At 35.5% G+C, this 18,030-nt stretch overlaps 1 protein-coding gene across 1 annotated transcript in view; it reads right to left on the reverse strand.

Annotated features, from left to right (window-relative positions):
- The window catches only part of LOC145677487 (urocanate hydratase-like), a gene marked incomplete at both ends in the record, with an annotated part of 51,521 nt that extends 49,721 nt beyond the window's left edge, over positions 1-1,800 (reverse strand). Inside the window, 1 exon segment of the mRNA XM_081747966.1 lies at positions 1,734-1,800. Within this exon segment, the coding sequence (XP_081604092.1) occupies positions 1,734-1,800 (67 nt within the window).
- Between the last annotated feature and the right edge of the window lie 16,230 nt (positions 1,801-18,030).

The raw sequence follows: 18,030 nt of genomic DNA on the forward strand, positions 1-18,030 counted from the left end.
AATTGTGTGGGAAAGAAGCAATTCCCACCAAAGAAAGAACTTATGTGCGTTGCAGAATAAAGTATAAATCGAAAATAATAATCACTGTCTTCACGAAATATACAGGGCGTCCACAAAAAATACTTCTATAACCTGGTGGCGGTTATATGATGTCTGGTACGGAATGACCCACCAAGACTGGTTGTGAAAGATCTAGACCAAAGGCTTCCGTGTAAGACAAAAACCTAGACCAACCATGTGCAAGACCAAGACCACTCATTGGTATGTAAGCAAGTTGGAGACAATACCACATTAAATAGTATGAAGACCGGATAGTCAAAAGTCTACTGTTTTTTTTTCACTTGCACCCAGTTATAGCTCACGTTATTTTCTGTACTGAATAAGGAAATGTTAAAAATTTTGTCTTACATTTGGACTTTACGTAAAAATTTTAAAATAGCGTTAAAAGTGTATAACCAATACTGGATGGACATAGCTTCACTGATAAGCATAGTACAAAACCAATCACTTGAAAGGACCGTTGTTGGCAGGGACTTACGTAGGAATTTATTTCGGGAGTCCAAATTCAATACGAGAATATATTGTATTAAATTTTGTAAAATTACCTCTAAAATTAGACTAAATTTACAGAAAAGTCCCGGACTCCGGACCCCTTCGTAGGTCTCTAGTTGTCGCCACTACTGAAAGTGAACGGTTATTCAATAGTTCGATGAATGACACTAGTAGTAGAAAGCGATGTGGTGAATCTAGCCGGGGAACCTAGGCCCCCTAGTTTTCTTTTTCAGTTATAAAAATGATTCAAGGAAATATTTATATATTTTTTGGAAGTTCATGCTTTTCGAAACTCATGACATAACTGGCATAGTCTGGGTTTTGCCTGCCCCCCTTCAGTTTTTCCCTTCTACATCTGCCACTGAGAAAGCCAGAGAACTAGGTCCATCACAAACTTACATGATCTGGAAGTGACCCAGGGACCTTTCAGTGAAGAGATAAGTTATCTAGCACTAGTTCACCATATTCCCGAAAATACTATTTATACAGTTTTAAATTATTTATTTTTAAAAAATCTCCAAAATGCGTAGCTATAATACACTAGAATGTTAATATCATTTTCACATATGATATAGGCTAGAATTTTCTATCTGCATTATACTGTAGTAAGTGTTGATCTAAGATGTATTTTGGTCAACACTAATCTCCTAATTTATTACACTTTCGTGTTATTGAATTGCACTGTAGATACTTCAGTTTTTAGAGAGAAAATATAATTCGCGCAAAGCGATGTGTACAAAATATCAAAGAAATGCCACCCACGTTTCTCATTTAGACCAAATGCTACTAAGAACTGCAATAAATTTTCTCTTCTATTTGTTCAAAAATAGTGTTGAGAAAGAAAGTAAAGCTAGATTCTTTATCAAATATAGGTGTTCCCCTTTATTATGGCCTAAATTCAGCTAGAAATTCCTTTTCAGTTGCCTTGTTCTGAAAAGATAACACGGGAAAACTTAAATTATGCTGACAAATAGTCGTATGTAACAGCTGCAAAGTTCAAACATGTAAACGCTATTATTCTGCTTTTCATTTCGCTCCGTAGTGCCACTTTATTATTGATTTGAAATGAAAAGCTTCAGCTAGTTCAAAACGTGACCACCGTAGCGCTACAGTACAAGCATAGAGAATCAAATACTTTTTACGTTGCTGCCAACTGGTGTCAGAATTTTAAACTAACTCACCGTTGTCCCGTGGACTATTCCTTGTGGACCAATATAACAGTAACTTCCTGCAGTCATTTGCCCATACCTGTAATAACAGAGATAATCATTCATAAAGTGTTTCTTTTATACACAACATTGATTACACGTCACTTGATAAATTAGATAAGTAATACAACGACTTATCAAGAATAGTCGTTAACCTGGTTCGGCTAAGTAAGATATACAAATTTCGAGTGGTAGTATTTCTTTGCATGTAAAAATTAGCTTCAATAATTATATACTATTAATCTCACCTTTTTAATAAGAATGATAACGTCTATGAACGGTGCTAAAAATGGTTTATTAGTTGATATACTTTATAATATCTTTTCCTTAAAACTGTCAAGCACACAAACTTGCTGACTAGGTATCCATAAACATGTACATAGCAACAACTATCCCATAATAATATTTTACATATCTTAAAAACATTCTTCTTTTGTTAATATGATATTTACATCCTACTAAGTATAGTGCACATGTATGAGCACTTTCTGCCCAAGGTACAGGTAATTATTACTCAATCCAAAGTATTTTGTTATATAAAATGTCGCCCGACAATTGGACTGAATATAAAAGTCATGAGTAAGATTGGCTTTTATCTTCAAGAACCACTGGTCCGTTTACAATAGTGTTCTTACATTGCATATGTCAATCACATTTTGATCGCACCTCGTATATCTCTTCATTACATTTCACATATATATATTTTTAACAAATCTTACACTTCATCAATACTTATCTTTTATTACAATAATTATATTTATTTCATTATTATTCACTATATTATTATTATATTTTCTTATTAAAAATATCGTCGCTCATTTAATTAATCGTTGAAGGGTGCGAATTCAAAAATCGTAAAGGACAAACATGAGTTACAAATAGTCAGGGCGCATTATATAATAAATAAGTTAGATGTTTTAAAATAAACATTGGATTCCTAAGGTATCAAAACATAGAAGAATCTCATTCAAGACAGCTGTTGAATAATTAGTTTTATAGAATGGATCTTATTCTTAACATAATCTTTGACAATTAGGTTTTCAACACAAATCAATCTAATATAAATAATCTTTGCTTTTAATCATTTATGAATTAAATTATAATTCTTCATATTAACAAGAAAGAATAAAAATCATTTGAAAATTAACTTTCCAGTCTACCTAAAACTCTATTTAAGCATTTCAAGTATTTATAAGAATCGTTTTCGTTATTGATATTAACACATAAACTTAAAAATAAAAATTCACAAGAATCTATAACTGATATGAATTTAACCTAATTTCATTAACGGTAATCAGGTTACATTCGTACTTGCATACGATTCTAATAAAGTACATTGTACTGCACAATCGTGATTAGGTTCCGTACTATTTTGTACATGTATTTCATCATGATTCTGAGTTTGATATGAAATGCCATCTCTTGTTCTCCAATTACGTCTATCCACGTAGTTCGTTGTATTCCGGTAATTTCGCTCAGTACTTCGATTGTTTTTATATCTACTGCTGTTGGGTGATCTGACATCATGATTACCATGATTAGTTAGGTTAGGCGGATTCCCTACATAACTTTGCCTATTTTGCCCGTTTTGATTGCTAGAATATACTCGGCTTAGATTAGGTTTCGTATTATTCACACTTCGGATATCTAAATTCCGAACTGGCACAAAATGATCTGAATTATTCTTATTTTTACCCATTCCGGCTTGTTGATTCATAGCATGGTATTGAGTTTCATAGCATTGGACAAGCATTAATAAATGGTTGAAACTCATACACTGGGTGGAAAATAAGATCTGTTGTAACTTAAATGGAAGCAAATTTCGAATCGATGCTATTATTCTCGATTCCGATTGCAATGGATTAACGACCTTTAATTCGTTGTATGTATTTACAACAAACTCTACAACAGATTTATGCAATCGAGGATTGAAGTGTTGATTTCTAATGGTGGCATCTCTATTTGCCAGCAAAAAGTCATTTTCATAATTGGCGATCAGTGCCGCTTTGAATTCCTCATATGTACTGATGTGATCACGTACTGCTTTAAACCATAATGAACAAGGTGGGAGTAATACATGAGGGATTAATTTCATATATTGTGATCTATCTATACACATAATATTGCACTCATCCTGGAATTTCTCTAAGAAAGAAGTAGCATTCTCGTTACACTTACCACTGAATTTACTCATAGCTCGTATTTCACTCATCTTAACACTTAATTTTACCTTCCTTTTATTATTCCGTGTACTTTTTGAGTGATAGTTCCTATCCATTACGTGATGTGTTGTTACACCATCTATGTTTCGCCCATCTGTACTCTTCGGATGTATTTCGTCCAATATAATATCCTCATCAGACCCCGGCGAAGGTGAGTTCATCACTGGTGAGTGGGGAAACTCCAAGCGATCACTACCCAAGTTATTACGGTATGTGTTGTCCTTAACCTGTAGCGTTCTAATCTCTTCCTGTATAGTAGCTAACAATTGCGTATTTACACGTATGTTGTTAGAATTGTTGATGACCTGGATCTTTTGCTGTTGAACGGAAGATTCTATTACTTCTAAATCTTTTTTTACAGCATTGATTTCTTGGTTTTGGTGATTGTGCTTCTCCTGACAATCATCGGATATTCTTTTTAACTTTTCCTCGAACTGTGAGGATATGTCATTCACCACCTGGACAATTGTCTGTCTCGTTTCATCTGACTTCTGTTCTATCCGTCTACTTAATTCTTCATATTGCTTGTTAGATTCGTCAAACTTCTGTTCCATTCGTCTACTTAATTCTTCATATTGCTTGTTAGATTCATCAGACTTCTGTTCTATGGTCTGCTTTATCTCGGTAGACATCTGAATCAATTGTCGCTGTAAAGCTAACAAGATTCGGTCTTCCGATGTCAATCCTGGTGTTACACTAGTTTCACCGTTGTCACTATTATTTGATTCATGCTCCGTTGTTTCGTTGACCATTTTTCTTACAATTATTCTACCACTTCTCAATACGGTCAAATTTGTATTCATTAACTAAAAAAGTAAATTCACTCCTACTATGCTTCGGGATGAGAATTTACAGTATATCCCGGGTGAGGTAAACCAAAATTTTTAACAAACGTTCTTATCACTGGATAGTCGTTAACCTGGTTCGGCTAAGTAAGATATACAAATTTCGAGTGGTAGTATTTCTTTGCATGTAAAAATTAGCTTCAATAATTATATACTATTAATCTCACCTTTTTAATAAGAATGATAACGTCTATGAACGGTGCTAAAAATGGTTTATTAGTTGATATACTTTATAATATCTTTTCCTTAAAACTGTCAAGCACACAAACTTGCTGACTAGGTATCCATAAACATGTACATAGCAACAACTATCCCATAATAATATTTTACATATCTTAAAAACATTCTTCTTTTGTTAATATGATATTAACATCCTACTAAGTATAGTGCACATGTATGAGCACTTTCTGCCCAAGGTACAGGTAATTATTACTCAATCCAAAGTATTTTGTTATAGTAAGAATATACTAAATTATATATAATTATTTGATTGTATCAAAATTACTATCAATAAATTAAACAGTTTTAGTTTCCAAAACTGGAATTCAATAATAATAATAATAATAATAATAATAATAATAATAATAATAATAATAATAATAATAATAATATAATACTTCATTTACAGTTCTCTGCGATAAAGTCAGTGGCGGCACTACAGGGGGGCAGGAGGGACGATCGCCACCAGAATATTTTTCTCATACCCCTTTAGCCACCCCATTTTTCTATGTGAATAATAGTAATGATAATATACAAAACAAAACAAGTGTGGTTTTCCCTCCAACCCAAAATTTTTCTTGCCTACCCTCTTGCCCCCCTTCTATTACGAGCCTGGATAAAGTGACTACCAAATCAAACGTAAGGAATATATTAAGGTCCCATGACACATAGGTGTCATATGAACAATATCACCTGAGTCGTGTTCGAGAAAATTGTTCCAAATCATGACTACGCTGGGCACAATTCGCACAAAGAGCAACATTCGCATTATTTTGAAATGACATTTTCTTTTTATTCTGAAGTGCTGTACATTGTATTATTATTATTATTATTATTATTATTATTATTATTATTATTATTATTATTATTATTATTATTATTATTATTATTATTATTATTATTATTATTATGACAGCTAGACCCTTTCAGTTTGGGTGACTCATAATCAGTATATTCGCTTCAATCCAAATTACTTCTGGGCTTTTAGACCACATTTCACTATCTCTTAAGTCACTCCTCAATTATTTCATGATACATAACATAACATTCAATACTTGAAAATGTGTTCTTTCATCGGGAATTAAATATGTGTTGGAAATAATGCAAAATATTTTGTATTGGTTTCTGTAGTACATTGAAGAAGAGAAAGAACATGTTTTACTAATTTGTTTTTCCAGAATTCTTGTCTGGTAGAGGCAAAATCAAAATGTCAGGGACTAAATTGAAAATTCGGAGTGTTGGCAGAAGGAAGGTCATAATCTGTTGGTGTTTTGATCTTACTGTACATGCTAAAAGGCGTGCTCTGCAGAAGAGTGACATGGAATCGAAATGTAAGTTGTCTTAGATCCGGGCGGGGAGCTGTTGACCAAATTGTTTCGTAAAGCCCATACGCTGAGGGCCTGCCTGACATAAATACTGATAATATTTCGAAAATAAAAGTGTTCACCGATAGACACGTGCGCAGTATTTTATTTCGGGAGGGGTCCAAATGAAATCTTAAAGTTTTGAGTTCCACGGTTATGCCGGTGAGGCTAAAGGAGATGGTGATGATGATAGATGAGTGAAATGGTGGAATGAAAAAAGTGGTAGGAAACGGGAGAACCCCGAGAAAACCCACGGGCACGGTGTTTGTCCACCACAAAGTCCACACGACGCGAGCTGGAATCGAACCAGGGATTCCAAGCACCGGAGATGAACGCTCTGCCACTGAGACATCGCCCCCCCCCCCTTAGGAGGGGTCCAAATTTATTATGAGGATAAATTATGTTATTGTGAAGTTTAGAATAACATTTGTAAGATCACTCTTATATTAGACTAAATTTACAGAAAAGTTGAGATTTCGAGGTGTCGGACCCGCAGGATCTACTTCCTGCATATATCCCTGTTCACCGAAACACTCCACTTTCGATGGACTATTTCATTACAGCTAGTTTTTGAAGGACCATAGGAAATCAGAAGATAGTACAAGCATCTGTATTTTAAACTATGTTACTCAGATATTGAGTAAACATTATCCATTTATGATCATCCCCTGTAAACAGTTTTCAATGTTGCCAGTCAGATTTTAAAGTTGTAAAGAAAGAATAATATCGTCATACTTTATGTCCCCTGTGGAGGACGCCGGAACCCAGTAGCGTATTTAGGGGGGAGCTTCCGGGCTAAAGCCCCCCGAAATCTTACTTACTATAGTAAAGTAAATTAAATATCTTGCAGAATTTTCACATTTCCAGGCAAACCCCCCTTCCCCCGAAAGTTAGCAGAGCCCACCCCCCGAAACAAAATCGTAAATACGCCACTGCCGGGACCAAAGGGTATATAGTAGAATAGGGTCGGATTAGCTTAGGGTTACGGAAGTGCACCCATTTGGTTAAAATTAACCGAGTGTAATTTCTTGTGTCTGTGTAATGAAACCAGATGGATCTTTAAGCCTGCGTTGTATCTTTCTCACAATGTGTACTTTCTTGATTATAAAGGGGGGAAATTAAAACTTCGTGGTAAAACTGAGAATTCACACTCATTTTGCACTTATGAATAATTCATTAATTATCAACTCACTCCTTTTGCTTTCTATATTATTGAGGTAAAAGATTTAAGGTATAATTTTTCATGCTAATGAATACCCCGGTACGTCATCTGTGAGGTGTGTGAGGGTCATGATGGTTTAACTTCTGTGCAAGCAAATCAAAGAACAAAATCGTTAGTCTATCTAACTGTAAGAAGGTGTTTTGTTGTGCATAGTGAAATGCTCCATGTCGCCAAGTAGTTAGTAATAGTGCTTTATATAAATGTCACAAATAATGGTTTAAACAACATACAAAAAAAAAAAAAAATGTTTCAAATTTGTATCTTCCATAATTACACAAACGCCGACAGTTTGTGAGCTTGCCTTCAGTTCAATGTTGCAACCTTTGTATTACTGTTGACATTTTAATAAGAAATGCATGGGGCGATTCTGATAAATGATATGAAGCCTTGATAAAATGAAAACTATATATAAACAGGACCGGATCCAGGATTTTCTGAGGGGGGGTGCATCAATAACTATCACTACATTTGAATCAAATTTATTTTTTTAAATGCCTTTAAGCATCTGTGATGTGTATGAGGAATTGACTTAAATTATTGTGTTTAGCAAAACAACTTTTTTTAAGCCCGAAATGGAAACATGACATTAAATTTTAGGAAAGTATTTCCACTGCCAGTTTCTTACTTTAGATAGTGTATATTCAGAACGGAGGGTGGTGCACCCCCCTAAATCCGACCCTGTATATATATATATATATATATATATATATATATATATATATATATATATATATATATATATATATATATATATATATATATATATATATATATATATATATCGACGGTGTTCAGGTAAAAGGCCGTAACCCTAAAAAAAATGAAAATGTGGATTTTTTTATCTTATTCAGCACATTATAGATCAGGCCATAGGTAAGAAAAATATTGTAAGTTTGAGTGTATTACTAAGGCAATGGTATTTTTTATAGATAGATAGATAGATAGATAGATAGGATCTTTCAGTCAATTCGTCCTTTTTCAGTTTATTACTGTGACCAAACGAATTAAAGTATACTGTACAAATAACTAAAGCATCGCTGTAAAGAGTACTGTTCTAAGTTTCATTAATGGCGAATAGAACGTATGACCAGTGGCGTCTCGTGACATAATTTTTCGGTAGACTACTTCACAGTCGTTATAAGGTACTATTCTAGAACGGTTTCAGTATTTTAAATAAGGAAAACTATAAAAAAATCAATGAAAGTAACCATATATAAATAATAAGTACCCATTCATAGACAAATGCTCCATTTCATTCGTGTATGAAATCACTTCTGATGTTGTTCTGGGCAATCAACTTGTCAATAACGCTTCTGAAGTTTAGTATTTTCATTTTTTTTTTTCTGTTGATACTATAGCTAATGCACTAAGGCTGTTTTGAGCTCCAGTACTCGTTTAAATGATTTTATATTCCTTAATATGGTAAAAATAACTTTCAGTTTCTGAAATCACGTGATTATTTACTATGATTTTCACGAATTTTGTTGTGTGTCATTTTCTTTCAATAGACTCACCATCACTTACTAAATGGAATCTCCACTAGACTGCAAACGTCTGCTATCTCGTATATTTGAATTGCCATTTATGCTGTTTTGTGAACTGTTAACAGTATACACGAAACATGCATTGTATCAAATGATTGATAGTTGCAGGGGCACCTTTAATTACGAACGTTTTGTCCATGTACTTTTGAATTGTTGTCTCAAGACACTTCATGTCTGTTTATTTTGTATTTACAGTACATTCTCTGTTAGAGGTTAGGCTATATAAGACGAGATTTACAGTTTAGAAAGGAGATTACTGTAATGTGTTTGATCCCCTCCCACCTGGTATTGAACTCGGGGCCAATCCACCAAAGACATACACTAGTCACTATACAAATGAGAATGACACGCCACTTTATGAAGTCAATCAAACCACGGAAAACACCAGAGCTACTGGAATCTTCGGACTTCTATTTTAGACATACAGCATATTTCAACATCCTAAAATCTGATGCAATCAAAGGTGAGCGAATGTGATTTCTTTTTCTACAAAATTATTATGAGACTTAATAGAAATGATCATAGGAACAAATCATGATAGAATATTTGACGCACTTATCAGGATTTTTTCGATGTGTCCAAAGTTTGGGGGGTTCAATACTATAAGACATTACATCTATGTACAATTGATCCGATGTAATTTTCCAGCCAAGAAATGGTATCTAATTTTTAAGTTTCACCATCTATATTTTAAGAAAAAATATAGAATTAGACGTTTTTTAAAGAAAAAATTAGTACATATAATATATAACATCATTTTTTTTTAAGCTACATCAGTCATTTCTCTACTAAGCAATTATAGTTTTATTATGAAAATGTACAAGCGAATATCGAGCTAAGAAGTTTTGAAGGAAGGGGGGGGGGATCCGAACTCGGTAGATTCTCCGTGCGGGCAGGGCCGGTTCTAGACATTTCTTAAGTGTAAGCAAACAATATTTCGGCACCCCCACCTAAATGATAATAAAAGAATAGAGTGGTAATGGTCATTTTTTTTTTCAAATAATTGTTACTATTGCAACTTTCTTCAATATCTGTAGTCTTCCTGTGAATATTAACGAAAAATGGCGAAATTATAAATAATTTACTGTGGATGAATACTAAATAAAGTTTCAATTTTAATAATTAATAGAATTTTTTATTAAATAAGCACAAGACATAACTAAGATATATATATATATATATATATATATATATATATATATATATATATATATATATATATATATATATATATATATATATATATATATATATATATATATATATATATATAAGACATATTTTGATAAGTATAATTGAAATATGAGAATCGAAACAACATAAAACTCATGAGCTTCAAATCTAACATTAACACATATTTGATTTTGACGAAAAGGTATGTTCTTATGCTTCATTAAAAGCATATTTTTGTACATTAGTATTTTCTAGTGATACAATTAGTGTAATTATTTTAATTTCTTGTTTTCTTTGTTACTGAAGAGTTCATGTTATAAAGACACTTTTCTGGCTTTCAATTTGGCAAAATCTCTTATTTTTGGATCGTATTCATTTCATTGAGTATGTCATTTTCAATTGTCATCAAAAACTAGTCCATTTAATTGTTCTTGAGATATAGTTGATCTCAAATAATTCTTTATTAATTTTAGCTGAATTTGTTTAATACACAATAAAGGACAAAATTGTGTGCCTTAATGGATATTTAATTTGTCTTCGATTCAGTGGCGGGACTTCAAAATCAGGTCTCGCTGCAAATATTCTTTTCACTTTTGCTACTTTGGAATACACTGAAAGAATAATGTTTCTGCGCATAAAGTACGGTCTAGGAAGTAAGTTCCGCCCTCCCCCTCCCCCCCCAAAAAAATACTTTCCGCGTGTTTTAGAAGTGTTACAGCTGAACGTACGTTACTGCAAATACCAATACTTGTCTTTTTCTATTTTGCAAGTGTTAAAGATAAATGGTGAAAACAATCAGTTCCAAAATGTCCTTCAGGTTCCCACAGTACAGAAGGTAAGGTTTTACCATTGTAGCAATGTTACCAAGTACAGTACGTTTTGATAAGCTATTCGCATTTCTTACAAACATTTAGTTTATTTAGGCAGGAAAACGTAGCCTAAAGAAAAATAGCTACGTATAATCCCCAGATATTATACATATTTTAAAAAAGTATTGGAAATAAATTAAAATTTAATTTTGTTCTGCTTTAACTTAAGAATCTCTGGGGAAGGGTTCCAAACCTCCTATTCCCTTTGGTATGACCTCGGAAACCCGTAATCTTGTTGGTTCCATTAGTCTATTTTCATTACAAGAAATTGAGATATAAAAAAAGGAATATAGATAACTGATTGAAAGAATGAGTTATATACTACTATATTCTACAGGGGCGTCATTTAGGGGGGCAGAAGGGGGCAATTGCCCCCCCCAAGAGTTTGAAGAATAGTTACACTTTAATAGATTGTCTACTAAAATACTAGTACAAAACGTGAAAGTCTTATGTCGGTGGTGCTCTTGCCCCCCTCCAAGCGAAGTCTGAAATGACGCCCCTGATATTCTATTTTAAATTGCAGTTCATTCTTTGATTCTGTTTAAAGCGCCACATTACTGGAAATTAGTCAACAATAGCTGTCAACGCTTGATTTGAACGTCAGGAAACCTAGTTTCCCCCTCAACTGCCTGAGTTTCCCTTCTGTACTACACACAGAATCATGCTCGTTGCTGTTGTGAACGTGGTGTGATGATGGAATGGATATATGCAAGGGGAAAAGCAAGCGTATAAATGAATCTGAGTTTTACGTCCCACGTTTTTTCCGGTTAGGCTAAAGGAGACGGTGACGATAAGTAATGGATGAAAATGGTGAAATGAAGAAAATGGGAGGAAACGGGAGAACCCCGAGGAAACCCACGCACGCGGTGTTTGTCCACCACAAAGTTCACTTGGTAGGGACTGGGATAGAACCCGGGACCCCAAGCACCAGAGGTGAACGCTCTAGCACTGAGCCACCACGGCCCCAAAAAGCAGGCGTAGAGTAGAAATGAAACGACAATATATTAATATTCTAAATATTATTAAATGTCTTAAGGAGCAACAAACAACACACAATCTTTGGTGTCTCACGTGCTCTTCCGAACTGCACAAGGCGACGCCACTGTGTATGACATGTTTAGTTTGTCTCCACACCTGTTGCGAACCTCCAGAAAGGGAATCGTGAAGTTCTGGACAAGTTATCTATAGATATCTCTATCCACAAGTGTGCAGCAATCAATAGTTGGAGTCCGCAAATCTTGCTTAGGAGGAGTCCTAGTGACCATTTTCTCCTTTAGAAATCCCTATAGGAAAAAATTGCAGTTGTTCAGGTCAGGACTAGTAGGTGGCAAAGAAAATCAGCAATCAAAGAGCGCCGGAAATCTATTTGATACCACTCGATCTGGAAACTTGCAATGGAGATAACTCAGCACTTCTACAGTCGTGTGAGGTCTACCTCCATCCTGTTGGAACTATTGACGACGTAATGGGAACCTTTTCCGTCGCAATTTAGAAAGAAACACTTCCTGGTAATTTTCCGCAGTGGCGTGTCCATCGAAGAAGAAAGAACTAATTCACTCCGTTGGTTGGTATTGCACACCACACTAATAGTTTCGCCGGGAGAAGGCTGATCTCTTCGACCAAGTATGGATTTTGCAATCCCCAGAAATGGACACTTTGTCTGTTTATGTCTCCCGTGAGGTGGAAGTAGACCCTAATCTCCTTCTGTCATCCACAGTTTATCCAACACATCAGGATTTTCTTCAGTGATTATCAAATTCACGTGCGAACGTTTCTCTCTTAACACAGTGTTTGTTGTTAGTCCCTGGAATACATGAATTTTGTAGGGGAACATCTGCATTAAGAGAAAACAAATGCTGTCAGTGTACGTGCAGTCATGAATTCACAAGTAGTATACCTGCAAAATCATCCACTACGCAATTGATGGTCTTGTTTGTCATGGATCCACGAATAGTATGGATCCAAGAGTATTATCCGTGCAAAACCAACGACTATGCTGTTGATGTTCTTCTTTGTCCCGAAAACCATTGTTATGCTATTGACGTTCTTGTTTGTCATGGATACTTGAGTATTATGCCTCCTAAGCCATTGCCTACGCTTTGATGCTCTTCTTTGTCATAGATTCATGAATAGTATGCCTCCAAAACCAAAACCATTGTTATGCTATTGATGTTCTTGTTTGTCATGAATCCATGAGTAGTATGCTTGCAAGACCATCGACTACGCTATCGTATTCTCGTTTGTCTGTCGCCACGGTTTTTATCAGCTCCAGTATATCTACCAACTCTTTTCCCCCAAACTGGGTAGGTGAGAAGAAAATTGTAACGTCACAGAGCATTCAGTTGGAAATGACTGGTCTATTAGGCCTCTTTCACATTATCCGGCGATTTGCCGGATACGGTTCCGGCTGTTTGCCGGATCCGGTTTCGGCCCCTTTCATATTATCCGGCGTTTTGCCGTGGATGAAAAATATGCGAGCAGGGTTGCTGTGCAACTGAAGAAACAAAACTCAGTGACTCTTGTCGTGTTGTGGTGGTTGTAATGGACAGACGCAAAATGTGTTTTCTACTCGCCTTGCTAAGACACAGGCAGGAAAAAAAAAACGTCAGAGACACATACGGGCCTGTTTGTTACCGAATGAGAGAACATGCCACATACAGAAAAGATGTGCACTTTTTATTAGAGAAGCGGTATTTTGGAAGACATTTTTCTATACTGTTTCCACAATTGATAAACTTGGGCAAAATAGCGGCCCGGTTCTGGATATTTAAAATACCGTTCCGGTATTCAACTCTTGTGACTGAGAAAATCAGGCTAAAGTCCTCTCGGGATAGTCAACCGTTGAGGTCTATCCGACAAACTCAAGCCAACATTCAGCCACTGACCCCAAGACTGGTCTGTAGGCATTATTATTATTATTATTATTATTATTATTATTATTATTATTATTATTATTATTATTATTATTATTATTATTATTATTATTACTAGCTATTATGCCCGTTCTTCGCACGGGTCAGATAAAATGTCAATGTAAACAAACTGAACAATGAGAGAAGAATTAAGAAACATTTCTAAAATTAGATACATTTTGTGTGAATATATATCCAACAACGTACGTGTTTTCATTGGGAAGGCGAATGGGGGCTGAATTTGAACGTAAACACTATCGGGAGTATCAATATACATCTGAGCGACCTCGATAAATATGAATTCGACACAAATATTGGTCATTTTCTACTACTTTTACATGTCCCGGTAAACGCCCCCTGAGACCACTCCCTGGTTCGAATTGTGAAAAAATCGCCTCTGGTCTTCAGCCGATACCGCAAAAACTATGAATGTGACACTAACATCTGTAATTTTCTACTACTTTTACATAGAAAGTAAACGACTCTGTGATCCTCTGGTTCCAATTTTGAAAAAACAACGCCTCTGGCTCCCAGTCGACGGGGGCTATATTTGGAAGTCAACGCCTTGGGGGAATCACCATTCATCTCAGCGACAGCGAAAACTATTGATTTGACACTAATATTGGTCATTTTCGATTATTTTTACATGTCTCGCAATTCTCCAACCCGGTGACTCCCGGCCCGCATACAATGGTGGCTGAATTTGAAAATCATCGCTAATGAAAGTATCACCATTTATCTCAGACCGCGAAAACTGTGAATTTCACACTAATATCGGTCATTGTGGATTATTTTGTACATGTCTCGGTGATCTCCTGGCCCAAGTTCCTTAGCTGATGGAGACTAAATGTGAAAGTAAACGCTATCTTGAGTTTCACCATTGAACTCAGTGACTCCGAAAGCTATGGATTTGACATTAATATCGGTCATTTTCGATTATTTTTACATGTCTCGAAATTCCTCTCCCCCCCCCCTCTGGTGATCCCCGGTCCGCATACAAATGGTGGCTGAAGTCATCGCTAATGGTAGTGTTACCATTGATCTCAGCGACCGCGAAAACTATGGATTTGACACTAATATCGGTCATTTTCTTCTACTTTTACATGTCCTGATAAACGCCCCCCTGAGATCTCCTGGTTCGAATTAAAAAAAAAAAAACGCATCGGTTTGATCTGGAGCCTGGACCAAGGTACCCGTGACCAAATTTTGGTAACTTTCGGTCCACTCGTATGGTCCCTAGGCCGCACAAAGACAGACAGACCCATAAACTCTTTATTTTATTTATATTAGATTATTATTATTATTATTATTATTATTATTATTATTATTATTATTATTATTATTATTATTATTATTATACTATTTCGGGTTTATTCTTTTGTTTTAAGCGTTCCGACTATTGACTCAAGTCTCTTTAAAGCACTGCTCTAGTCTCTGAATTCAGAGGACTATTCAAGAAATTACAGCCAGATAATTATAAAATATATAAAGTACGGTATATTTATCAAATATCATATCATGAATTCTCTCTTGCTTTGCGTAGCAAAATAGTACATAAATATATAGCAAAAGAATGTGTTGCTGAAATATTTGATAGTGTATATTTCAATTTTGGGTCACCACAAATTTATAGAAGGTCATTTGTCCAGTGCTACACGGACATGTCCCAATCTTCTATTACATAGAAATATAATAATTTATATTGATTTCGACACTTGGGTAGTATTGGTCGTTTTCAATTAATTTTACATGTCATCTTTCCCCATATGTTGTATATACAAGTTTGGTTAATTACTCCAGATGTACTGGGCTAGAACATAACCACATACACAAACACACTCCACATAACACACAAAACCACACTCTCCCATATTATAGCAGCCACTTTCTGCTCTTTCCTGGCAACACTTGCTTCCTCCCCCAACACCATCCGGTAGTTTGCCGCGTATATGTGAAGAGCGCCATTGCTTGTAATGTCCCGCTTGGGTATACACGGCGATTTGCCGCGCCGGATTCTAGCAGGGAGATCCGGCTGTTTTTGCTCGCCGGATGAATGTCCGGCGTCCGCCGCACATATGTGAAGAGCTTCATTGCTTGCAATGTCTTTCTACCTCGTCCGGCAATTCGCCGGAACCGGATCCGGCAAATCGCCGGATAATGTGAAAGGGACATTAGTTTGAGCCGGGATCCTTCAACTTATAGTATATCAGTAATGATAGACATTAGTAATATGGTCAACTACCTCTGTTTAACGACGTTAAAACTATTTGACGAAATGTCAGTTGAATGATTGTTAATAAAACAAGCCGTGAGGCAAAAGTCGCTTTAGTACAGGAGAGAATCCAAATGATTGAACGAGAAGATAATACAAGAACTTAAGTTGCGAAAGTACATTTAAGATCATTTAAGTCTATTTTGTTCAGCAAGTGCTGCAAACAACTCTCCTGTATTTTTAAACAAAAAGGAAAAACAGAATTGTTCCAACACAAAACATCACAGAGAGAGAAACAGAGAGGCCCAAAGCACGAGAGAGAAAGTGACGGGGTATAACGACCCCAAAAATTGTAACGAGGAACGGGCGTGTCCCCGACGATAAGGTCTTCCTGCAGAACAGTCTTCTCTCTCGCAAAGTAAAACGAGGACCGGCTAAGTACATAACCACGATTGCCAGTTCCCCACTATTTTGTCCCTGTGGACACATAATTCTCACCTGTCTCAAAAATAGCAGTCACCTAATTTAATGAATAAATTAATTAATGCTTGTTTGTAATTTAACATCTCTTTCAGAAGGAAGGTTGAAATGAGCATGTTCGTAACTTTGCAGAATATAGGGCCACTTATCTCCTATGAAGATCGAAAATTATGCTTGGAAATCTACGTGAATATGAATTTAGAATTGTAAATGATGTGAGCAGCAACTATTCATAACAACAGTTATAAAATTATGTATAGTTATGGTTTAAGAGTAAGATTCTAGACGAAGATAGATTGAGTCCTTCACCCTCGATTAATGCCAACCCCAAGAAATAGGCTACACTTACATTCCTCAATGAAAACATAGCATGTTTCATAAAACTTTCGTAATGATTACTACGTAATATCTATCTATCTATCTATCTATATATATATATATATATAACAAGTGAATTTCGTTTCACAGTTTGAAATTATGTTAATTCGATACTCAAACTCGAGGTAGTACATCTATAAGTACTGAATGCAATCTACATACAGGGTGGCCCAAAAGTAGGTATACAGTCCCGTACTGATCAGCTCACTGTATTTCATATCATTTCTTATTGTTATCCATCAGTTTCTTTATTATTTGTCCTCAAAGCCTTTTTACTTATAGGCCCACCTTATCTCGGAAGAGCCGAAGCAAATAAACCATAAGCTAGAATGTTATACTTCATTAATGCAGGGGTGTATACCTACTTTTGGGCCACAGGGGAGGATACGTATATAAAAATGATAGAAAATGACTAATATTAGTGTCGAATCCGTCGGAGTCGTTGAGATGAACAGTGACTCTTCCGATGCCCTTTAAATCCAAATTCAACTTCTATTAGTACTCCGAAGGGGGCAGGTGACATATAAAAATAATTAAAAATGCCCGATATTAGTGTCGAATTCATAGTTGTTGGGATCTCTAATTTGATTGGTGACAGTTTTCGGTGCCCTTTATGTCCAAAATGAAACGTATTCTCTCCCTGCGAAGGATGAGCTGTAATAATAAGATCAAAGGTAAAATTTGTTCTTCAAACACTAAACCCATATCAAATAGCCATTGTTTGCTATCCCTTACTATTTTTCTTCTATGTTGATAAATGTTGAAACCCCAAGTGGTTAATATTAACTACTTCCGGTCAGGCTTGTAGGCAGGCCAAAATGTGGGAGGGG

This window comes from Thermobia domestica, unplaced genomic scaffold (genome assembly GCF_964235325.1).
Source record: "Thermobia domestica unplaced genomic scaffold, izTheDome1.hap1.1 HAP1_SCAFFOLD_937, whole genome shotgun sequence".
Lineage (NCBI taxonomy): Eukaryota > Metazoa > Arthropoda > Insecta > Zygentoma > Lepismatidae > Thermobia > Thermobia domestica.